This window comes from Dendropsophus ebraccatus, chromosome 10 (genome assembly GCF_027789765.1).
Source record: "Dendropsophus ebraccatus isolate aDenEbr1 chromosome 10, aDenEbr1.pat, whole genome shotgun sequence".
NCBI classification, from domain to species: domain Eukaryota; kingdom Metazoa; phylum Chordata; class Amphibia; order Anura; family Hylidae; genus Dendropsophus; species Dendropsophus ebraccatus.
Window position 1 is genome coordinate 21,742,209 of NC_091463.1, and position 25,822 is coordinate 21,768,030.

General features: G+C 45.1%; 1 protein-coding gene across 2 annotated transcripts in view; it reads right to left on the bottom strand.

Moving 5' to 3' along the window:
- Positions 1-2,424: 2,424 nt before the first annotated feature.
- ASB6 (ankyrin repeat and SOCS box containing 6) overlaps positions 2,425-25,822 on the bottom strand; it is a 28,120-nt gene continuing 4,722 nt past the window's right edge. The window contains exons 1-7 of one of the 2 annotated variants that reach the window (XM_069985920.1): positions 8,666-8,829; positions 7,883-8,027; positions 7,546-7,697; positions 6,594-6,700; positions 6,152-6,260; positions 5,918-6,004; positions 2,425-4,221 (exon numbers count right to left, since the gene is read on the bottom strand). In XM_069985920.1, coding sequence (XP_069842021.1) covers positions 3,548-4,221; positions 5,918-6,004; positions 6,152-6,260; positions 6,594-6,700; positions 7,546-7,697; positions 7,883-8,004 — 1,251 coding nt within the window. In that variant the 5' untranslated portion in view covers positions 8,005-8,027; positions 8,666-8,829 and the 3' untranslated portion in view covers positions 2,425-3,547. Of the gene's footprint in view, positions 4,222-5,917; positions 6,005-6,151; positions 6,261-6,593; positions 6,701-7,545; positions 7,698-7,882; positions 8,028-8,665; positions 8,830-25,822 lie in introns of those variants that run through there. The other variant, XM_069985921.1, reaches the window with a different exon arrangement.

Here is a 25,822-nt window from a genome sequence, read left to right on the forward strand (position 1 = left end):
TTATAATAAGAATACAGTCCTGTTCACACATGAGCTGCTGTGGCTGCATTTTCAGCCTTAAAAACAGCAGGTATTAATGCAAAATGACTGTTAAAGTGTGGCATGTATTCCAGAGGCTGAGCCCCGGATTTGTGAAGGGGGTGTGCAGCCAATTCACACAAGGATTATCTGCCCTCTTATTATTCTATGAAAGTTTCTGCCACAAATAGGTGACCCTGATTTCCACTGCAAAAATTAGCAAAAAATGTTCTGCTGAAATTTCACGTTTAGAGCCATTGTCACAGGTATATATGAATATCTGTATGTGATTCTCAGCGACACAGGCTGCTAATAGGACCTGAGGTAATGGGGGATATCATACTGCACAGCACTGTGTACCTCTGTATGGAGTGTTGTAGTCAACTATTTCCTACAGCAACGAAAAAAAGTATACCCATACCTATTTTACAGTGCTAGAGATCTCCTTTAAATATTATTGTCTCCACGTAAAACATTTAAACCAAATTTTTTGTGTTGTTACATTACCCGGTACTTTTTTCAACGCCGCCCAGTTCCCGCACTCAGCGCCATTCTCTTATGCACCAGCCCTGCTCTATGCACTGGAGGCAGGCCCGGCGCCCCCCCAATGTGATAATATCCCCTCCCGGGACACGGCCCTGTTGATTCTAATAGAAGCGTGTCACAGAGGGAAGGGGATATTGTCACTTTGGGGGGGGGGGGGGGGGGTGAATAAGAAGAGAAAAAAGGACCACGCCAACAAGGTAGTTTAAAAAAAAAAGTTTTGTACCTAATGGTACATTCACTTTAAAGCGTCACAAAACTTTTAACACATTTATAGAGTCCATCTAATACAAGGAAATAAGAAGTGCTTAGCCGAGTGCTTCTCCTCTATAATAATAGGTAGGAGTCTGGGCACCCAGCCTCCCAATGGCTCACCTTTTGACATGAAAGACACTTTAAAGACACTGTACCGGCACCTTGCTGCCCCCAAACTGGCCATACTGTGTTGTAGAGGTACTCACACCGTGCCTGGTTCGGGGGTTGGCCTGTCTCCCGATGCTGGTATTAAGAGGAAAATATGACGGCATCAGTGCCCTAGGCCAGCGGTGCCTCTCTCCCTGGCCTGGATGGAGACGGGGGGAGAGGTGCCACAAACCTAGGGCACTGATGCCCTAGGCCACGCTAGTTTGACTGCCCACCCCCATGCATTGATAAAAGTTGCTTTTCTTCTAAATACCAACACCAGGAGACAGGCCAACCCCCGGCATGAGTAGATCTACAACACGTTGCCCTAGGCCTGTGGCTTCTCTCTCCCCGCCTCCATCCAGCAGCAAAGTGGGCCGTACAGAGTCACCCTAATGAAGACTATGCAAAACAGCTGACCTCCAGAAATAAATGCATTTGATTGCTGATGCCTTCCCGGTCCGTGGGGAAGGAGGAGAGTGCCTGGGTACCGACAGGAATTCCGGGATTCCAGGCAGTACCCGGGCTGTCTCCTCCTTCCCCACGGACCAAGAAGGCATCAGCAATCAAATGCGGCAGGTTAGAGTACGATCAAACCTACGATTTTCCGATGTTCGATCGTCTCTAATCACCAAACATCATCTCCTCTTTTGAGTTATGGAAACGGCACAGAGCGGACCGGACCCAACGTTTAAGGCTCTTTAAACTGTACAACTTCTGAGGCTTCCTGGTGCCGCGACCCCACTGACTGCTGGATCGAAGGGACATAAACACTATGGGGGAGATTTATCAAACTGGTGTAAATTAGAATTCTCTCAGTTGCCCCTAGCAACCAATCAGATTCCACTTTTCATTCCTCAAAGTCTTTGAAAAATGAAAGATGGAATCTGTCTGGTTGATAGGGGCGCCTAAGACAATTCTACTTTACCCCAGTTTGATAAATCTCCCCCTTTGTCTCTATTTCAACTTGATGTTTCTTGAGACGGATGGATGCTATCACAGTGTTGATGTACCTGAGTGAGACTGTCATGGTGTCTTGTACTTCATATCCCTTAAAGGGGTTATGCTACTCAAACAAACTTTTTCATATATTGCAGTCCATGGTGAGACTAACAATTCCTTCCATACTTGTTATCTATTCAGTCTCCTTACCCCAGTTCTCAGCTGCTTCTTTCTGCTGAAGACACAAAAATGTGTGTGCTAGCTTTTCTCTCAGTCTCCCCCTCCCGAGACGGCTAATGTAAACAAGTCCCTGGCAGGCTTTATCTACAACACTGTAGCTTCTTTGTAACGCTGGGAGGGTGAGGGTACGTGCACACTACGGAGTCCCAGCGGAAAACTCGCTGCAGATTCCACCGTTTGCACCTGCTTGCGGTTACTGTCAGCCGCACACATCTCCGCTGTTCCCATAGGCTTCATTCTATGGTTTGCCAGATTCTGCCGTCAGCCCAAGGAATGAATCTGCTGATTCTTTGGTTGGATGGCGGAATCTAGCAAACCATAGAATGAAGCCTATGGGACAAGTGGAGATGCGCGCGACCGGGGCGAGCTGCAGAATCTGCTGCGATTTTGTAGTCTGCACATACCCTTAAAGGGGAACTATCAGCAGGTTAGACAAATCTGACCTGCCAGCAGCTATCTAGTGCGCATGGGGAGCTGAGCATGAAGGTATGTCCCTTACCTTTATCCTTGGTGCCATTCCTGTGCTGTCTGTTGTGAAATCCGCTGGCCGGTAAGACCGTTAGGAGCACTGGAGGTGGGGCTACCAGTCCGGCCAGCCCGCTCCATTGATTGGCCAGGAGATCGGCGCGCAGGGGTGGCAGCCCTGTTCCTCAGTGCTCCTAAAGGCCTTATCAAGCAGTGGATTTCACAACAAGCAGCACGGGAACTGCGAAGAGGATGAAGGTAATAGACATACCTTCATCCTCAACTCCCTATATGCAATAGAGAGCTATCAGCAGGTTAGATTCGTCTTTCTGTCCAGTCTGACACAGTGCTGCCACAAACTATCCAGAGCAGGAGAGGTTTTCTATGGGGATTTGCTACTGCTCTGCACAGTTCCTGACATGTACAGAGGTGGCACTGTGTCATATCAGAAAGAATATACCACTTCCTGCAGGACATACAGTAGCTGATAGGTACTGGAAATTAAATCAAAGTATAAATAAAACGGAAATTTCATTTGACAGACTCCCTTTGAATGCATACTGGGAGTTGTAGTATCATGCCAGCGGAATATAAAAACAGAAACTGGACCCACCTTACATCCCATAACCCAACCCATTACCGGACTATACTCAGACGTTACCCCATGATGACTCCGCACCTAGCTCACTCACAGCTCCCTTTATTAGAATAAATAGCATGTTCTCCTCATGGGGTGAGAGGAGAGGGGTTCATGCAGAAATTAATTCCCAAATATGGGGTAAATACCCTGACGAGATGGATCGGCCTTCCATAACTACACAAACACAAGAGAGACCTCTGCGGGATGGGGGTGGGGACCTCTGCGCTGCAGAAACTGAAGTTCACGTGTTGGGTGGGAACATAAAGACGGGGGACAAAGTCTCCTCCTGGGCGGCCATTATAGATCCTCTTCATAGGAGGCCGCCGGGTGGATAAGAAGATACAGTTTCAGCCGGTCTGGAAGGGGCAAGGATTTCACTTTAACCTCCACGGGCCAAGGCCTGAGCCTCTGGCGGATGTAGACCCTGCACAGATGCTTCAGGGTAAGGGGCGAGTTCTCCAGCTGTTTCAGGGACTGGTGGAGGGTCTTCACTTTTTCCGCATGGACGCCGCAGCTCGAGGTGTTAACGTCAAAGTTCCTGGGGAGGGAAATCCTGGAGGACTGGGCCACCATCAATTCCAGGACGCTCTCGGCTTTGTTCAGCAGGTCCACAGAATCGCAGTCCTCGCAGCTGCCCAGGTAAGAGCACAGCCTGTCAAAGACCATGTGAAAGCCTGACCAGCAGGAGGCGCCGTGCTGGGAGCAATTGTAAGAGGCACCAAATTCTAGGAGGAAACGCAGGAGAGGGAAGTGGAGCTTGAAGCTCTTGAGGCACGTGTGAGTGAGGGACTCGTGGGGCGGGCACTCGCTGGGGTCAGCACCATGGACCATCAACAGCTGGCTGACCCGGAAGCAGAAGTGGTTGATCAGCTTTGCCTCCTCTTTATCAGCTCCAACAGTCTCTCCCAATAGGAAGATGATGCTTGAAAATACGGTGTCGCAATCCTTGGTGGTGGCCTTGACATCGGCGCCTAGAGAACGGAAGCAGAGGTAAGGAGCGGCCACAGCCTGACACATTGCATACACTTCTATTATCACTATTACTTCTTATTAGAAGGTTCCTTCACCATGTTATCTGCTACCAAGACCTCCAGCGATCAGCTGCGTCAGAAAGTGATCAATTCACCTGCAGCACCACCGCAGGACAAATTAAGTACTGCACCTTTCCTATGACCATATGATGTATGGATCCTCTGGCACAAGAGACATTGGCAAATGAGGGTCCTGTACAAGGAATCACCTCTATTAACACAAAGTCTAAACACTCAGACGACATGAAAATGGTTTTTAACCCATTAGGGTATGTTCTTACTGAGCAAAACAGGTGGAATTCTGCGGCGGAGCTCCCCGCCACAGTGTCACACAGTGTCTCTATGGGATGGCTCCCGCCGCCCAAAGAAGTGACATATCAATAGGTAGGATTTAAAGGAGGAGAAAATTTTTATTAAAGTATTGTATTGCCCCCCAAAAGTTATACAAATTACCAATATAAATTAATGACGGAAAATGCACATAAAGTGCTTTTTTCCCTGCACTTACTACTGCATTAAGGCTTCACTTCCTGGATAACATGGTGATGTCACTTCCTGGATAACATGGTGATGTCACGACCCGACTCCCAGAGCTGTGCGGGCTGTGGCTGCTGGAGAGGATGATGGCAGGGGGACACTGAGGGACACTGAGCATCCCCCTGCCATCATCCTGTCCAGCAGCCACAGCCCGCACAGCTCTGGGAGTCAGGTCGTGACATCACCATTTTATCCAGCAAGTGAAGCCTTGATGCAGTAGTAGGAAAAAAGCTCTTTATAAGTATTTCCCATAATAAGTGTATATAGGTGATTTGTATAACTTTTGGGGGGCAATACAATGCTTTAATTAAAAAAAATTGCTGGACTTTTCTTTTAAATGGCTTAGCATACCTGTCTTTAGTCGTCCAGTGGCAAGAACAGCTCCCCGCAGCGAGATTGCCGGGAGGTGATCAGAAGTCAGTGCAGCCTAAGGCCTCTCTTCAAGGTCTCCCAGGCTGCCTGACATCTGGGATTGCTGCAGCCTGATGCAATCAAGACCTGATATGGATCAATGCAGTATATAGGTATATGCATTGATCCCTATGAGCAATCAGTGCATTGCTCATATGAGTCCCCCCCCCCCTCCCAAGGTGGCTTCAAATCACTTTTCCTTTTCTATTAAATAATAATAATAATTATAAACCCACTTGCTATCCACACGTGCGGAATCGCCTAAACTATTAAACTATCACATCCCTGATTTTGCACAGTAAACAGTGTAAGCGTAAAAACCTGCCAATGTGCACAATTGCTGATTTTTGATCACATCCAGAAAAGTTTAATAATAAAAAGTCACATACACACAAGCAAGCTCCCAATAGAGAAAACAGATCATGGTGCAAAAAATGACGCCTCAAATAACTCCATAGACCAAATAATAGAAACGTTATAAGGATCAGATTAGAGCAATTGTAAACACACATACATTTACAAAGTACAATTGGTGTCGCAAAAAATGCAAGCGCTGTTGCTTATTAAACACGAGGAGGTTAAAACAAAAAAGTGCAAAAACAAAAATTAGCTTGGTCATAAAGGGGTTAAAGCGACAGGCACACTGTTCAGGCTCAGGGGTCCGCCAATACCATCCCCAGTCACTTACCTCCTTCTAACAACAAGCGGATATTCTCAGTGTTGTGTATCAGGACGCCATCACTACTGGCCAGGGCATGCAGCAGCGCCGTCTTACCTGCCGAGACCAAGACAATGCTTTAGGATTAGGGTAAATTTAAAGGAATTGTCTACTTCTAGATGCAGAACTGACAGCAATGCTAAATAGGTGAGGGATCCTGACTAGGACCGTGTTTCCTCTACTCTACCTGCGCCGGTCACTGACCATTTTTGTCTGCTGCGTTCACATCCGCTCCGAGTTTAAGAAGTCGCTGCAGACACGGCAGCCGCTCCGCCTCCTCGCAGGCCAGGTCCAGGGGGCTGCTTTCATGAATCTGGACCAAAGAAAGTATTCACCATGAGTGTGCAGAACTGTAAGGACTACTGTCTGCTGATCATCCTGTACACAGGGCTGAGATATTACCAGCTGATGCTGACAACCATCTAATGTGTATGGGGGGGGTCAGACTCTCCAATGACAGATGATGTCAGGGGAGAGAAGGATCAGCCATATTAGATTTCGACTGCCCAACTCCAGAGCTGTCTGGCAGCGGCTTACCTCCCCTCTACTAATTCAGAGCACATGAACGCTCAGCTGATACCGGGTATGGGGTGAGCAGTAAAGACAATTATACCAATGGGTCACTAGGGGGGAGCTGGATTCTCACCCGGTCCCTCTTGTTAATATCGGCTCCACTCTGCACCAGCAGTTCCACCATGTCAGGCTGGTTCCGGAGGACTGCGATGTGGAGAGGCGTGTAGTACGTCACAGGATCTGGGAAGACAGAACAATGAGGACGACTCTTATTAACTTATAACATGTTACCAGACTTCCAGTAGTGATGGAAACGAGCGGGAGTGAAGTGCTCAGCTGAGAGCTTCTCCCGACTCTATCTATGGAAACTCTGGGCATATCTCTAAGGATTGTTAAAGGGAATCTGTCAGCACCCGGTCCGGATCAGACATGCTGACAGTGTAGTGTAGGTGACAGGCCCCGTGACAGCCTGGTACCTGTAGTAAATGTGTCTGTGCAGTGGATTCTATACAATCTTGGGTCCCAGTGTAATCAAGAGTCAAAGAGGAGTAGTGGCTTTGCGTTAGTGCCGCACTTTGGTACACCTCACCACTACTTCTTCCTCCCTCTTTTTGATGCATATGTACTGCTGCCCTCAGTGCATGCGCCGCTGATCTCTTAGGCTATGCGCTCTTGATGGCACCAATTGCGCATGCGCTGTAGAAGCAGCACACACGCTAAAGGACTGAAGCCTATGCCCTGAGTTGGGACGTGCATGCAAGATTGGTGATGTCAGAAGTGCACGGCCCGAGAGATTAGCGGCGCAAGCAGTGAGGACTACAGATACAAGATACAAGGGGCCACCAGACACCTACACTACACTGTCAGCACCTCGGGTACGGGTTCTGACAGATTCCCTTAAAGTTTTTTTGTTTTTTAAAGTGACGGTACCCTCTTAACAAAGCTGCACAACCAGCATTTGCCATTCAGGTGTCTGAGAAAGCTGAGTGACATTCCTGGTGTCAGATGCTACCCAGCTTTTTAAGGAAAGAGCAGAACAAAATGAAAATAAAAACAATTCCAAAATTGATAGGAAGAATATTTACCCTCAAAGCTGAGGTCGGCCCCGTACTGGAGGAGGATCTCGGCGGCAGGGACCAGCCCCAGCTCGGCCACCTTCAGCAGAGCGTAGCTTATACCCTCTTGGTAGAACGCAGACTTGGAATGTCTCTCCAGCAGTTCATTCAAAGCAGGAAAGCTGTAGACAAGCAGAACAGGAAGTGTGAAGCGCACCGGAAATATGTGTCCCCTCACCACATAACATGTAAACGTGCTGAAGAGAATGGAGCTGAACTGTAATACCACACACAACCTGAAGACAGGGGTGGCGCTGTTTTTGCAAGAAAGTAGCTGTGCATACAGTATGACAGAGCTGTTACTTACCTGCCAGTGTTCTGCGGCACCTCGGTCTGCTCGGGGTCGTGTATGCCCACCGCTCCCAGGATCTCATCTACCAGCGGCTGGTATTCAAATATTATCCTCCGGAAGCCATGGAGGAAAGGCATGCTGGGAAATAAATGGCTGCAGTCTGATGGATGAGATAGAAGTCAATAGAGACTGATGGATACCACATGGCGCCATAGCAATTTAACATATACCTCTGTTTGGCCATCAAAGAGGTTTAGGCAGTTGCTTAGCAACAGGCACTACTGTTGGTGGGTGACTACCTCAGATGCAGCAGTGTCATTCACCTAGTGTTGTGTCAGGGGGTGCAGCCATGGTCACTGCATTGTCCACCTATAGGGGGAGAGCTATAAGCTGCTACTACATGCTATAACAACATAATGAGGAAATGTAGCAGAGCTGAACTTGTTGTGTCTCTGCTACATTCATTTCAATAGGATTCTACATTCGTAGCCTCCTGTGGCTCTCCAGCTGTTGCAAGACTACAACTCCCAGCATGCCCTGACAGCCAAAGGCTGTCAGGGCATGCTGGGAGTTGTAGTTTTGCAACAGGCTGGGGACACTAATCACATATAACATGTACAAAGAAACCAGCTATGGTGATGACATCATCGCACAATGCATTACGTCAAAATTGCAAAAAAAAATACACCCCCTCCGTACAAAAGTCGCAGCGGGTTGTTTGCGACGCTTTTCATATTAACCCTTTAGATCCAATCAACGGTATGACAGCCATCACATAGACAGTACTACAACTCTCACCTGCAGCACAGGGCGCCTAGAATCTAAAACGGAAGCGGATGTTGCGACAAAATAATAAAAAAAAAATACATGTCCCGGGTATGGAGGCGTAGCAGGCAGGGCGGACAGCGGTAATGATTAACTCTGACCACCAGATGTCAGTAGAGAGCGCTGCCCATCGGAGATAGAGGAGAGGTGTCATGCATCGGAACCTCCACCGGAGGGCAGTGCAGAGCTACTGGCGGAATAGATGAGCGCTGCAAAACGCTTTCTCCTCCAGCAGATGGCAGATGTGAGGCGACAAATATATATGTATAATTTTATATTATAGATAGATAGATAGATAGATCTTTTTTACTTGAAGGGAGTTTTATAGCAAATATATATATATATATATATATATATATATATATATATATATATATATATATATATATTTGCTATAAACCTCCCTTTAAGTAAAAAAGATATATATACCCCTCATCGCACAAAACAGCTGTCTGCCTGTTCCTTTTATTGCACCCCCAATGAATAGTAAGGTCGCCCCTCTTTAGCAGCCATCTCTATGGAGGGAGGACCTTAGAGTTCATTAGGGATGTTGCCACAGCCATTTTGGTGCACTGAGGGGTAACGTACATAATACTAAAGGGCTAATTTTATAAAAATGTCACACCAGTGTGTGCCTAATGTCTGCCTAATGTCCACCATTAGCTTTATCATTAAGTAAGGAATGCTAATAGATTCCCTTTAAATGGTCGCTTTAAAACACTTCATGTTGCATGCACAATTAAAGGGGTTATCCAGTGTTAGAAAATCATGACCATTTTCTTCCAGAGACAACACAACTCTTGTCTCCAGTTCCGATGGGGTTTGCGATTCAAGAGTTATTCCGGATATGGGCTGTTTTAACTCCAGTGCCGCTGCCGCAATTCTGCCGCTGTTTGGCCTCTTCCAGGGCAAGTTGCAGGCCCAGCCAGCCAATCTGGCTGCCATGTTTTAAAAAACACCCCTTGGCACGCAAAACAACAGCTGTTGTTTTTAATATTGCAGTGAAGTATATGGACAATGGCCGGAAATAATCGTTATTTCGACAGCTGTAGCTGTTGTTCAATATACTGTGTAAAGCAACGGCCATTGTTTGAATTGACTTCAGTGCAAATCATTGCATTATAAAAAAAAACAGCCGTTTCGTAAATTGAAAGCAACGACCATTCTTTTAAAAAAATAATACGTTGTGTGAACATGGCCTTAGGCTATGTTCAGACTATGTAAGAACAATGGCCGTTGTTTGACACTGCCGCTGTCTTATATGTTCAAGCCAATACTGCAGTATCGACCGCATGAACATAATTTTATTTTAATTAGAATGCTGTTACATTCAGGTGTTCCTGCAGTCCAATTAACCATTGACCTCAATACAATGTACAGCCATGAGAACGGCCGTACATTATGTGAACAGACTGTGAACAACGGCTGTTGTTCACAGTCTCCTGGCTGAAAATAATTGACAATTATTTCCACAGCCGTAGTGGAACAGTGGCCGTAGTGCAATACATTGTGCGCACAGCAGCCGTTGTTCCCCATAGGATTCTACAGAGTGTATTCTTTTTTTTTACAACAACGGCCGTCCTTGCCAAAAAAGAATACACTGTGTGAACATAGCTTAACGCTCCATTTACTTAAATGGAAATGAGTTGCAAAACTGCACCCAAATTGAGACAAGAGTCGTGTTGTCTCTGGAAGACAGAGGCCATATTTTTCTAACGCTGGATAACCCCTTTAAAGTGAGATCTATCAAACCTTGAGCAGTTGCCCATAGCAACCAATCAGATTCCAGCTTTAATTTTTGAAGAGCCTTTTTAAAAACGAAAGGTAGAAGCTGATTGGTTGCTGTGGGAAATGAGCTCCAAACAGGGAACTATGGGATGTAGAGTGAATGGACACTTTATTAGAAGCGTACTCCATCTGTGCCCACCCTGGAGGGCATCTTGGGTCTCAGTGGAATAGATTCTTCCATGTAGACCAACACGCTTTACATAGTCTCTGAAACCCCCTTTAACATATGCTTTTATGCGGCTCCGGGGGTGAAGCTTTACTTTAAATTACATTTTCATAAATGTTACCTTCATAAAACGACCACCTCCGGCGAGTGAGCGAGGGGCACTGCGGCGGGCAGAGGCGAAACAAGGACCCCGCTCATAATGTAAATGGGCCGGGGGAACAGGAAAACACAAAAATATTAATAGCGTTACTTATTCCAAATAAAAATATTCTGCTCCAATGAAACTTTATAGAACCAAAAATAAAATAAAATTGTATATTGGCCCCGATCCAACCCTCCACCAGTGACTCCAATAAAGTGCACCACCAACAGGGCTGCGCTTAATACAGTGTTTAGTGTAATAACTCCCATCTGGCCGGCCCGGCCGCTGCGCACCAGATGCTGGAGGGATGGTGCTAATAAAAGCAACATGGACCCAGGCCTGGTATCTGCCCGACAGGAGACGGCGCACAAATTACCCAATAAAGATACCGAACCCTGATAGTGATCTGATAATGATAGAGAAGAGACACAGGCGGCCATTACCCTGTAAGATCCCCCATTGTCCCTCAATTGTCCTTATTATGCCAGTAGTTATGTCTGTTCCTGGGTAACAAGCATTATTATAGCTGATCGCAGATAGCAAGAGGATATGGGGGAAATGTTAGTTATGAATTAGTCCCAATATACCAGTTTCATCTCCGACATATGACATGTGAGGCGGACACAAGCTCTCATTGCAGGTGTCTTCCCTATGATGGTGCTATTCATGGGATCCCTGCAAGGGCACTGATAATAGGATCACTATGATGGCACTGATAATAGGATCCTTAGGATGGCACTGTTGATGGTATCCCTGTAATGGCACTCTTATTAGGATCACTATGATGACACTGTTATTGAGATCTCTATGAGGCCACTAATAACTGGATCACTATGATGGCACTATTAATGGGATCCCTATAGTGGTACCATTAATAGGATCCTTACACTAATAAGAGCTAATATGAGCACTATCATGGGGCTGTTAATGAAATTGCTGTAATGGCAGTGCAAATGAGATCACTATGAACCATTAATGGGATTACTATAGTACTGTAATGGAATTGGTAATAGGATCACTATGATGGCACTGATAATAGGATCACTATGATGGCACTGTTAATGATGAGATACCTATGATGGCGCTGTTAATGGGATTGTAGTGTCCCAGCACAGGGTTCTGTTCTAGTGCACTTGAGTGAGTAACTCCCTCTGATTAACACAAGTGGGAGATGGTGTACTGTTGTGTTTTCCCCACTAGGTGTCAGTACTTGCTATGTGTATTGTGTATGTAAAAAGCCAGCTGAAGGTACAAAGGGTTAACTATGTTGTATGTCACGTGTTATGTATTGTCCAGTCACAGGTGCAGGTGCTTGTCTTTCTGCCTCTATCCTATCCTATCTTCTCTTTCTCCATAAACAAACGCAGCCTCCCACCACTCACAGGAGGGCTTAGTTAGCCCCTGAAGGAGGAGTTAGTTCTTGGAGGGAGGGAGTGTTCAGTCTTAGCTGAGTTTTCAGTGTGAGAGGAAGGAGAAAGAGGAGTCTCTGCTGAAGTTAAAGGGGTTATCCTACGAAAACATGGCCACTTTCTTCCAGAGACAGCCCCACTCGTGTGTCCTGTTCAGGTGTGGTTTGCAGTTTAGTTCCATTCATTTTAAAGGACCGAGTTACAAAGCCCCACCCAAACTGGAGACAAGAGTAGTGCTGTCTCTGGAAGAAAGTGGCCATGTTTTTGTAGCGCTGGATAACCCGTTTAAGCCAGGGCCTGGCTTTGGCCAGGTCCTCTGACAGGGACACAGACCAGCAACCTAAAGAATTTCTTTATGCAAGTAACTACTTAACTATACGAACTGGAGAGAGTGGAACGGCTGCACATCCCATCTATGGCTGATACTAATGCCGCTAGGCCTATATTAAAAATCAACACCAGAGTTTCTGTATATGAATTGATCAAGCCATATTGCCCCGTGTACCACCGCGCAGGTCCTCTGGTCCACACGGGTCCCTACGCTAACTCCACACCGTGTCGGTCAGCGACCGCCAACCCCGCAAAGCGTGCACGTGCAGGGAAGGGAGGCCATGGAACGGCCCTGCAACCCCAATGTCACAGGACCAGACCCAAAAAGCCCCACCAAAACCCAGCCAGCACCACTGGCGGGGAAGGCTGCCCCCAAACGACACAAGTATGGATATGGTATTACACTTACCATTGCTGCTCTCACAGAATGGGGAAGACATAGGGTCCAGACATGTGAGCACAGGCATATCCTGCTAATTTTGGTCATGTGGGTCTTATAAAGGAGTGCGAGCTGTTCAGAGAGGGAGAACTGTAAAACACGAACTGGAGAGAATGGAACGGCTGCACATCCCATCTATGGCTGATACTAATGCCGCTAGGCCTATATTAAAAATCAACACCAGAGTGTCTGTATATGAATTGATCAAGCCATATTGCCCCGTGTACCACAGGTCCTCTGGTCCACACGGGTCTACTTAACTACTTAACTATGCAGCGCTAAGCATTCACCAAGGGAGAGAAGCCAAACAGGGATTCACCTTGCCCACGCCAGGAACTAAAACGTGCAGTTACCTGAAGCTATAGGAGCTGACCCCAGTGAGACAAAGCTACGGAACATTTATGTATCCTACTGCACAGTGCAGGACAACTGGGAAGGCCTGGGAGTCTGCTTCACCCAGGTAACAAAGGACTGGGGCTCATACTACCCACCTAGGACGCGTAGCCCGAAACAAGGAGGCATAAAGCAGTCAGGGACTAACAGGTCATTCGTGAGTACAAGTAGTCTCTTTCACTTCTTATGTTCACTCAAACTGTTCCAGCAGAGCACATCACTACATTGGGCAGGGCCCCTCTGGCAACTCCTCTCTCTCTTTACTGCAAAAAACTCCTCTTTCTACCTAAAAGCATCAATGTTCTACCTGAACTATCAGCACCTAAGTATTCTGCAAGATTGTAACTGTTATACTGTACTGGATTGCACTGTTATTACGTGTACTGGTGCACTACGTTGATCCAAAGTAAAAGTACTGTATTTTTACCCAACACACTGGATTCTGACTAACTCCTTGCGCACCCACACACACCTGCACACTTGCGTTAATCTCTTTCTGTGTCGGGGAGGCGCCAATTGTCTGGGGTGGGTCCAACACCCCACCAGGCTACCGTGACAAGTGCCCAAGTGACCCTAGACCCACACAGCTACCACACCACCATCAGGGCCGCATCTGCCATGAGGCGAAGTGAAGGCAGATCACACAGCCCTGCACTGTGAGCTTCCATATTTACTTTAAATGGATGCTCACCATGCCGGTATTGGCTGTGCTGTGACCGCTGACTGCCGACCACAATACAATATAGCAGGAGATCTGCTGCACAAGGTGTAGGCAGTCTAGGCACAGTATACAGGGGGTTACTGGGCAGTCCCGTCCCCCTGCAGGAGGAAGCTCCGTCCACACACTGCCCAACAACATACAGAAGAGGAGGACTATGTAAGTGCCTCAGTGTACTACAGCATTGTTTATGTGTATATATGTGCCTAAATTGTGTGTATGTGACTGTATTTATATATAGGTGCATGAGTGTGTGTATATGTGACTTCATGTGTATATATGTGCCTGACTGTGTGTATATGTGACTTTATGTGTATATATGTGCCTGACTGTGTGTATATGTGACTTATGAGTATATATGTACCTGAATGTGTGTGTACATGATACTGTATATGTTTATGTGACTGTATGTGCATATATGTGCCTGACTCTGTGTGTATATACTGTATGTGTGTTCTTGTGTGTGTGTGTGTTTGTGTGAATATGTGTCCGTATAGAAATAGAAAATGCCAAAAAAGCAAACCATAGCCCCCATGCCTGTGATTTTTATTCGGTAACAATATGGTGGTATGACATGATTGACATCATTAGGCGATGGTAATATGTGGTCAGGATTTGGCCCTTGTATAGCATTTTTATTGGCCTTTATATACTGGGTTTTATGCTCTAACAATACAATGATGACCAGCACAGTGTGGTGGTAATACATGTTCATGGTTTGGTGGTATTATTTGTTCTGTATATGACATATCTCTCAGTATACTGGAGTGAGGCCAGTGAGGCCAGTGGCTACTATATGGGACACTTGGGGGGCTGGTTACTATTAAGGCACTATTGGGAGGGCTGGCTAATATGTGGGGCAATTTTGGTTGGGTTGGCTACTACATGGGGCAATATTGGGGGGGGGGCTGGCTATTACATTGGTTGGGGTTTAATCATGTCATAGCAATTTATCATGTCATTTATCATAGTGCATAGTGCTGGGAGACGCACACCACTGACTGTGCCAGGAACACCGCACATGGCTCTGACAGTGCCAGGATTGGCAAATTCGCGCTTCAGTAATTATCAAGGTTGGCCCGCAACTTTGTCCAATTTTTTAATTTTGGCCCACTGTGTATTTGAGTTTGACACCCCTGGTATAGACCATACACTTTGCTGATACTGTTGTACATGCGTTAAATTTCAAATGTGTTTGTTTTGGTGCAGAAATACCGTACAGTAGATCTGCAGCAGGCCCGCAATGTTTGGAGAGGATCCGGTCCACTTACTTATGATCTTCAGTGTGTGTGTGTGTGTGTGTGGGGGGGGGGGGGGGGGGGGGGCATTAGGTCAGTTCTCACCTCAGACGGCAGAAAAGCTAGAATCAGCCACCATAAGAGCTGACCTGGCAGGGAATACCACCATTCCTCCGTGCCTAGCCCCACATGGCAGGATCGCCATTATAGGGCTGTTAATGGGATCACTATGATGATACTGTTAATGGGATACCTGATGGCACTGTTAATAGGCACTGTCAATTTGATGGCGTTGTTAGGCTATGTTCATACATAGCATTTAATTAGCATTATTTAGAACTGTTTTGCAGCATGTTGCGCAATCGTGGTAAGATAGCAATATTTTTGCCGAGATTCTGTCAAAATCGCAGCAAAAAGAGCATTGCTTTACTGTGACTTGCGCAATTTGCAGTAAAACAGCTCTAATTAATGCTAATTATACTGTAATTTAATGTGTGAACATAGTAAGCTCATTGGCTCATGATGAGGGTGTGGTCTGCATATCTTAAAGGGTTTAAAGGGAAACCTAACCCAATCTAACCTGCTCATATGTCCCTTTTGTGCACGGAACTCTGAGTATGAAGGTGTGTCTGTTACCTTCATCCTCTGCGCCATTCCCGTGTAGTTAGTAGTTAGATCCTTATGCTAATCTGGTGGTTTGGAGCACTGGGGGCTGCCACCTCCAGAGCAACAATCCGCCCCCGGCCCCGGATCGGTGCCTGGGAGGAAGGAGGGGGCAGATCTAACTACTAACTTTACAGGAGACAAAAGGAACATATCAGCAGGTTAGATTCATTTCCCTTTATCATTGAAAAAGACTGACTTTGGCAGACAATACGCACCACATCTTGGGTCTCCCTTAAAATGGTTCCTAAAGAACACAAGTGAAGTACTTATAGGGGTGGAGCTGGGTCTTCAGCCTTGGGGTATGTTCACACTACGGGGAATCTGTCTGACCACAGAATGGAGTCTATCGCATGGGGGCCAGCAACGAAATCTCAAGTGTCTCACTTGAGAAAGAAGTCGGCACGTCTTCGAAACGCATTGTGTTTTTTAAAATAAATATCTTCATTTTATACATATTTTTATTGCCTCTCTTGGACCTACGCCCGATATTACCCAAGGCTTGGAGTGGAGGAATTATTGACTTTTAGTAACCTGTTTGGTTCCTGGGAGTGGCTGCGCTTCACATACATACTACTACTGAGTGTTGTGCCGTGCATTTGCACAACCACATCAGGTGAGAGTCTCCATTTTACTCTCTTGTTATTGCTCTATTTGTCGCAGACATCACACCATTGAGCACTGTTCACATTTGTATTACCACGTTAAGGCGTCGTCAGAGACATGGTCCTACTCTAGCATTCTCACAGTAGCAATTGCCTCTCCTGGGCTGAACAAGCCTACAACTGAGCAGATAGGATCCAAATGATCTCGTTTTATAGCACCCTTTCGACATGGGTGGAGTGCAAGCCAACAGGAGGTAGCCACATTCAACATGCCGCTGCATGTGGCTTAAGTGTGGTGTCCTACTAGGGGTGTTGCAGTTGCATTACACCCTTCAAAAAAGTCTGTATTTATTATGTCATTATTGTGATAATGATAATGATAATATAGTACTGAAGTTCGCCACTGAATGTCGCTGTATTGTGTGTATGTGTGTGGAGGCTGCACAGCTGAAGAATTGCAAGGGGGTTATTGTTTTCTATGTGTCACCAGAATCTGTAGATCAGTAGGAGTTCTTCTTTCCTGTCATCTCCCTCCTTTCTTCTTCTGTTGCACTCTTTCACCCACTCACAGAGTGTCTTACACGCTAGAGAGGAAGTAAGTCACATGGGTGGAGAAGGAGCATAGGAGTCTTTCGTTCTGGACATTGTGGAGGAAGGCCAGATAGTTCTCCACAGTTGTCCTATCTGGGCCCTGGAGCTCTGCCAGGTCCCCGTACCCCAAGTCAGTCTTAGTCAGTACCCCACATGGGAAGGACGCAAGACAGCACGTCTCTCACAACTTTCTTACCAGTAACACTCCAAAGCACTATGCACTGTTAAACTCCTCTTAGGAGAGGACAAGCCAGAGACAACCTTAACCCATGCCAAGGACAAGGAGAAGTCACAGAGCAGGACAGTATCCACAACAGAGCCAAAGAGCCAGGAACTGATCCGGACAGAGCAGAGTTGCAGTAGACTATGATCTCGCAGCACGGGTGTAAGCAGGGAACCCTCAGCATACAGCTCATCCCAGGTAACAAGGTCTGGGGCCTGTGTCACCCATTAGGAAGGTTCAGCCGAGTCTAGTGGGCATAAGGTGGTGTGAAGACTGAAGTCAAAGGTCAATACACGGGCACAGGTGTTCTTCTTATTCTTATTCTTATTAGTATTCTACCTCATCCTCCCACATCCCAGCAGAGCACAGCACTTCATGGGTTGAGACTCTCACAGCATGCACTTGTACTACAGATCTGGTCGTTCTCTTGTCAAGTCTTTATTGGGAACTTTGTCAAGTGTGTTTCAGAGACTTTAACCACAGAAACCTTATATTGTGGAACCTGTATTACCTGCTGCACAATTACAAGTAGTAAACCAACTCAACTATATCTCCGAGACTCTGTGATTATTCGCCACCACCGACACAGCACACACTGCAGCCTTGGGACATTCTCCCCTTTCTGTGAGTGGCGGGTCCTACCATCTGTGAGGGTCACTATACCACTCTGTCCAACCGTGACCCCAAGGGACCCAGTAGCAACCCGGAAGGACACTGACCACAGGGGAAAAGGGTACAACCGCCCTTATAAAATAAAAACAGGCGTGCCACCTCACCTGTGTGCCCACCAGGCACTGGTGCCACGTGACAACACCTTAAGGTCCGGCTGTATATCGGCCATCCACCACCGGAGTGGTGTCACACTTCACCATCTAGCAAGTGACCGGCTGCTCCTCCGAACAACACCACCGGGAGTACAACACAGAAGTACAGACAAAAAAAATGGAAAGTGCAACAGCAACTTGTCCCCAGGGTCAGGGGCGTAGCTAATGACTCCTGGGCCCTGGTGCGAGAGGTCAACTTGGGCCCCCCCCCTTCCTCGACCAAGTGATGCTATTGGTATATGTGTATAATATATATATATATATATATATATATATATATACACCAAGACAGACATTACGAATAACGATCTTAAGATAGGAAGAGAAAATATTATCACCACACATATTACCGCCATATTGTTACTGACCAAATCCTGTATACTAAGACCAATAAAACATAGTACCAGATAGCAAGTAACAAATAATTCCACCACATACTGACTAACACCACCACTGCTACTGACTAACACCACCACATACTGACTAACACCACCACATACTGACTAACACCTCCGCTGCTACTGACTAACACCACCATATACTGACTAACACCACCACATACTGACTAACACCAACGCTGCTACTAACACCACCACCTACTAACACCACCGCTGCTACTGAATAACATCCACTGTACACGTATCACCGCATCCAGTCATATAGAGGTGGACGCAGCTCCACACAGGCTCTAGACACCATATACATTACAGTGCAGTTACATCAGGTGACTCATAGGGGACGTCTTCTCTGATCGGAGTTCTTCCCTCTTCATCTTCTTCTCCATCTGCTCTCGGCCATTATGAGAACTTCTCCGAGCCACAAATCCACAGAATCTGCCAGACAGACTTATTAGACTCCTCACTCTGACACCATCGTAATCTCTCTACAAACTGCACATTTGTATTGGCCTCATTTAGTGGGTAACCCTGACACTATGTGACCTCCTTATAGTGTATGCCCTATATGTAGCCTCCTTATAGATGGTCCCCACTCTGTGTATCCCCCCTTATAGTATATGCCTCCTACTATGTAGGCTCCTTATAGATGCCCCCTCTGTATATCCCCTCTTATAGAAAGCCCCCTCTCCCCCTATGTTGCCCCCCTTATAGATGCCCCCCCCTTATAGATGGCCCCTTCCCCCCCCTTATATATTGCCCCCCTCTCCCACCCTCCTATAGATGGCCCCCTCTCCTATAGATGGCCCCTTCCCCCCCTTATAGATGGCCCCCTCTGCTATAGATGGCCCCTTCCCCCCCCCCTTATAGATGGCCCACTCTCCCCTCTCCTTATATAGATGGTCCCCTCTCCCCCCCCCCCCCTTATAGATGGTCCCCCTCTCCCCCCCCCCCTTATAGATGGCCCCCCTCCCCCCCCCCTTATAGATGATCCCCGTGTTTCCCCCCTTATAGATGGTTCCCTCTCCCCCCCCCCTTATAGATAGTCCCCCTCTTCCCCCCCTTATAGATGGTCCCCTCCCCCCCCTATAGATGGTCCCACTCTTCCCCCCCTTATAGATGGTCTCCTCCCCCCCCTCCCTATAGATGGTCCCCCTCTTCCCCCCCTTATAGATGGTCCCCCTCCCCCCCCTTATAGATACCCCCCCTCTAGAAGGTCCCCCTCTCTTGCCCCCCTTTATAGATGGCCACCTCTCCCCCCTCCTTTATAAATGGCCTCTTCCCTCCTATAGATAGTCCCCTCTTTCCTTTATTAAAACAAATAAAAATAAATAAAAAAAACACACACAACTCACCTAACAACGCGCTCCCCCGGCGATCCTCTTCTTCTTCAGCCTCTGTCTGCCCCGGATCATGCGCTGCTGCCGGGGGTGTCGCGTCCTATCCCCGGTAGCGCGCGCATCATAGAGTTCCCTGTGCTGGGACCTCCAGCACAGGGAGCGTCTCTAATGTGCGCTCCCTGTGCCGGAGCAGTGAACTCTATGATGCGCGCGCTGCCGGGGATAGGACGCAACACCCCCGGCAGCAGCGCATGATCCGGGGCAGACGGAGGCAGCCTCTTGTGACCGCAAGCAACACAATGCTTGCGGTCACAAGAGTGATTGATGAGGGTAGGCCTCAGGGGCCCAGCGGGCCCCGCGGGCCCCCCCTTGTGGCGGGCCGGGTCGCAGCGGCGACTGCTGCGACCCTGGTAGTTACGCCACTGCCCAGGGTGCTATAAGAAGAGATCATTTGAATCCTATGTGCCCAATTGTAGGCTTGTTCAGCCCAGGAGAGGCCATTGCTAGTGTCATATCTATCTATCTATTTATCTATCTATCTATCTATCTATCTATCTCCTATCTATCTATCTCCTATCTATCTATCTATCTATCTATCTCCTATCTATCTATCTATCTATCTATCTCCTATCTATCTATCTATCTATCTATCTATCTATCTATCTATCTCCTATCTATCTATCTCCTATCTATCTATCTATCTATCTATCTATCTATCTATCTATCTATCTCCTATCTATCTATCTCCTATCTATCTATCTATCTATCTATCTAAACAATAAACAATGTCCAGCAGCACTTCAAGTGAAAAAATCTTCAGTGGTTTATTCCATAAACGTCATAAAAAACATAGGTTCAGCACAGCAAATTAACAAGGATATGATGCGACGTTTCGGTGGCCTCCGCCACCTTTTTCAAGCATACCCATCCAGTGAACAACTTCCTTTTTATACATGTGTGCAAAATTAACACGCCTACTAATTAGTTCATGCAAATGTTGTGCAGACTCTTTACTAGTGATCCACCCCTAGTGGCTAGGGTACGCCTCCTCTAATCTGGCGTACTACACTTAACATTTAATTCATTATATGCATTCCATATCGTGAAAAAATTCCATTTAAATTGTAAAGTTCAGTGCTCTCCAATAAGTGATAACAACCTGTTAAAAAAAGGCTTGAATATAGGTTGCAGAGTATTTCATGCTCAATTACATAGATTGCTTCAAATACCGCAGCGTCTGAACTCACCACCTCAACTGAATCGGACTTCGGGAATTAGTTACAAGGTGAGAGTCCATGTAATGATATAGCGATCATCACCCTCAGTATCACTTCGGACCATCCAGGGGACATACTCATAAACGTAAATAGTTACACTATCGTTTGGCACAGGTAACATGTTCTGGACGAATAACCCCGGAAATCTTCCCTGCAGCAAACCGCTACTAAGGTTGACATCCATCTGGTTCATGACGTCCACATCTGTTCCGGCCGTATAAGCCTCTCCAGGCTGTTGTATACGATTTGTACAAGAAAAACGCACGTCCCTCCGGTCCATGTGAACACTGCTTTAGAGGCTGTTACACTCATTTTCCCGTCCTAGTGGTGGTGAGTTCATCTGCCAGGGTTAACAAGTGAAAATTCTTATCTGTGAGAAAATAAGAAAGAAAAGATTAATAACAAATACTCAGAAGTTGTTACATATATAGATACTGCTGGAGAAGACATTCAATTTGGGATAATATGGGGAATTGTTCACCTTCTTACATGTTTAGTAGTTTTATATTCTACATTAAGGCCCCAAGGTCCCAGTGCTTCAGTGTCAAAAATCCATTTTAATTCTCTCTTTTTTAATATTAGAATTCTATCACCACCTTTTTCCAATGGTGGAATACGATCCACAATCATACACTTCAGATCCCTTTCATTATGTCCTGCATCAGAGAAATGTTTGGAGACTGGTAAGTCTTGTTTTTTGGATCTTATTGTGTATCGATGTTGGTTCATCCTAGTTTTAAAATCATAACTAGTTTCACCAACATAGATTTTGTTGCACGGGCACCACAATATGTACACTACCCAATCTGAGTTACACGTTAAGTAGTGATTGATGTTGTACTCCAAGCCAGTCTGGGGATGTACAAATTTTGGTCCTTTTACCATGTATTTACAATTAATACAATTCAAGCAAGGGTATGAACCTGTTTTTTTCTTATGTGTCAAAGAAGTTTGTGTTACACTTTTTTTACTAACATCAGTTTTTACTATTCTGTCTCTCAGATTCGGCACTCGTCTATAGGAATTCAACGGGGGTGTCTGGAACTCAGGAACCTGTGGGTAAGTATCCCTGATGATATACCAGTATTTATTGACAATTCTTGTAATTTTGGGAGAAAAATGTGTATAAGTTGTGATGAACGGAATTCTTTGTACCTTTTGCTGTTTAGGTTGTTCTTCTAATAATTTCCTTCTATCTAACTGTGTCACCTCTTCTCTACTTTGTTGTATGACCCTTTTCGGGTAACCCCTGTCTTGAAACTGTTTAGACATTACATTAAGGGATTTCTGTAAATCCTCAGCTTGTTCTGTTATTCTAAATGCCCTAAGCATCTGACTTTTTGGGAGTGAATCCTTCATTTTTGGTGGATGACAACTTTGATATTGTAGAATGTTATTGCAGTCTGTGTCTTTCACATATAGTTTTGTTGTCAGTTTGTCATTTTGTTTGGTCACAGTCACATCTAGATAATGGATAGACGTCATGTCACATGTCATAGTGAATTTGATCGTGTTGTCTATTGTGTTTAGATACTTCATGAATTCCTGCAGTGCACTCATCTCACCGGTCCATATCATAAACACGTCATCGATAAAACGTTTCCAGGTAAGTACTTTTTGAAAGTGTGTTGTATTGTATATGCAGTGTTCTTCTAATTAAGTGACAACAATATTTGCATACGTAGGTGCAGCGTTCGCACCCATAGCCACTCCCCTTGTCTGCATGTACCATTTACCATCAAAAATGAAATAATTATATGACAAAACAATTTCCAATAATTGCATAATAAAATCTTTCTCTTTACTCTTTAAAGACAATTCTTCTGTGGGTTTATCTATTGCTCTTAAACCCATCGTTTGTTCAATAGAAGTATATAGGCTTGTTATATCCATAGTTACCAGTATGGCTGTTTCTGGAACTTTAAGATCTTTTATCTCTCTTAAAAAATGTGTAGTATCTTTTACATATGATTTAGCCTTCATAACTAGTGGTCTAAGGACCTTGTCCAAGAATATTGAGACACGACTGAAAATCGAATCGCGCCCCGATACAATTGGTCGCCCTGGTGGTCTAGTGAGGTGTTTATGTATCTTAGGTAAGAAGTAAAGTTGTGGTGTCTTAGGAAACTTAAGACTTAAGTTTCCTAAGACACCACAACTTTACTTCTTACCTAAGATACATAAACACCTCACTAGACCACCAGGGCGACCAATTGTATCGGGGCGCGATTCGATTTTCAGTCGTGTCTCAATATTCTTGGACAAGGTCCTTAGACCACTAGTTATGAAGGCTAAATCATATGTAAAAGATACTACACATTTTTTAAGAGAGATAAAAGATCTTAAAGTTCCAGAAACAGCCATACTGGTAACTATGGATATAACAAGCCTATATACTTCTATTGAACAAACGATGGGTTTAAGAGCAATAGATAAACCCACAGAAGAATTGTCTTTAAAGAGTAAAGAGAAAGATTTTATTATGCAATTATTGGAAATTGTTTTGTCATATAATTATTTCATTTTTGATGGTAAATGGTACATGCAGACAAGGGGAGTGGCTATGGGTGCGAACGCTGCACCTACGTATGCAAATATTGTTGTCACTTAATTAGAAGAACACTGCATATACAATACAACACACTTTCAAAAAGTACTTACCTGGAAACGTTTTATCGATGACGTGTTTATGATATGGACCGGTGAGATGAGTGCACTGCAGGAATTCATGAAGTATCTAAACACAATAGACAACACGATCAAATTCACTATGACATGTGACATGACGTCTATCCATTATCTAGATGTGACTGTGACCAAACAAAATGACAAACTGACAACAAAACTATATGTGAAAGACACAGACTGCAATAACATTCTACAATATCAAAGTTGTCATCCACCAAAAATGAAGGATTCACTCCCAAAAAGTCAGATGCTTAGGGCATTTAGAATAACAGAACAAGCTGAGGATTTACAGAAATCCCTTAATGTAATGTCTAAACAGTTTCAAGACAGGGGTTACCCGAAAAGGGTCATACAACAAAGTAGAGAAGAGGTGACACAGTTAGATAGAAGGAAATTATTAGAAGAACAACCTAAACAGCAAAAGGTACAAAGAATTCCGTTCATCACAACTTATACACATTTTTCTCCCAAAATTACAAGAATTGTCAATAAATACTGGTATATCATCAGGGATACTTACCCACAGGTTCCTGAGTTCCAGACACCCCCGTTGAATTCCTATAGACGAGTGCCGAATCTGAGAGACAGAATAGTAAAAACTGATGTTAGTAAAAAAAGTGTAACACAAACTTCTTTGACACATAAGAAAAAAACAGGTTCATACCCTTGCTTGAATTGTATTAATTGTAAATACATGGTAAAAGGACCAAAATTTGTACATCCCCAGACTGGCTTGGAGTACAACATCAATCACTACTTAACGTGTAACTCAGATTGGGTAGTGTACATATTGTGGTGCCCGTGCAACAAAATCTATGTTGGTGAAACTAGTTATGATTTTAAAACTAGGATGAACCAACATCGATACACAATAAGATCCAAAAAACAAGACTTACCAGTCTCCAAACATTTCTCTGATGCAGGACATAATGAAAGGGATCTGAAGTGTATGATTGTGGATCGTATTCCACCATTGGAAAAAGGTGGTGATAGAATTCTAATATTAAAAAAGAGAGAATTAAAATGGATTTTTGACACTGAAGCACTGGGACCTTGGGGCCTTAATGTAGAATATAAAACTACTAAACATGTAAGAAGGTGAACAATTCCCCATATTATCCCAAATTGAATGTCTTCTCCAGCAGTATCTATATATGTAACAACTTCTGAGTATTTGTTATTAATCTTTTCTTTCTTATTTTCTCACAGATAAGAATTTTCACTTGTTAACCCTGGCAGATGAACTCACCACCACTAGGACGGGAAAATGAGTGTAACAGCCTCTAAAGCAGTGTTCACATGGACCGGAGGGACGTGCGTTTTTCTTGTACAAATCGTATACAACAGCCTGGAGAGGCTTATACGGCCGGAACAGATGTGGACGTCATGAACCAGATGGATGTCAACCTTAGTAGCGGTTTGCTGCAGGGAAGATTTCCGGGGTTATTCGTCCAGAACATGTTACCTGTGCCAAACGATAGTGTAACTATTTACGTTTATGAGTATGTCCCCTGGATGGTCCGAAGTGATACTGAGGGTGATGATCGCTATATCATTACATGGACTCTCACCTTGTAACTAATTCCCGAAGTCCGATTCAGTTGAGGTGGTGAGTTCAGACGCTGCGGTATTTGAAGCAATCTATGTAATTGAGCATGAAATACTCTGCAACCTATATTCAAGCCTTTTTTTAACAGGTTGTTATCACTTATTGGAGAGCACTGAACTTTACAATTTAAATGGAATTTTTTCACGATATGGAATGCATATAATGAATTAAATGTTAAGTGTAGTACGCCAGATTAGAGGAGGCGTACCCTAGCCACTAGGGGTGGATCACTAGTAAAGAGTCTGCACAACATTTGCATGAACTAATTAGTAGGCGTGTTAATTTTGCACAC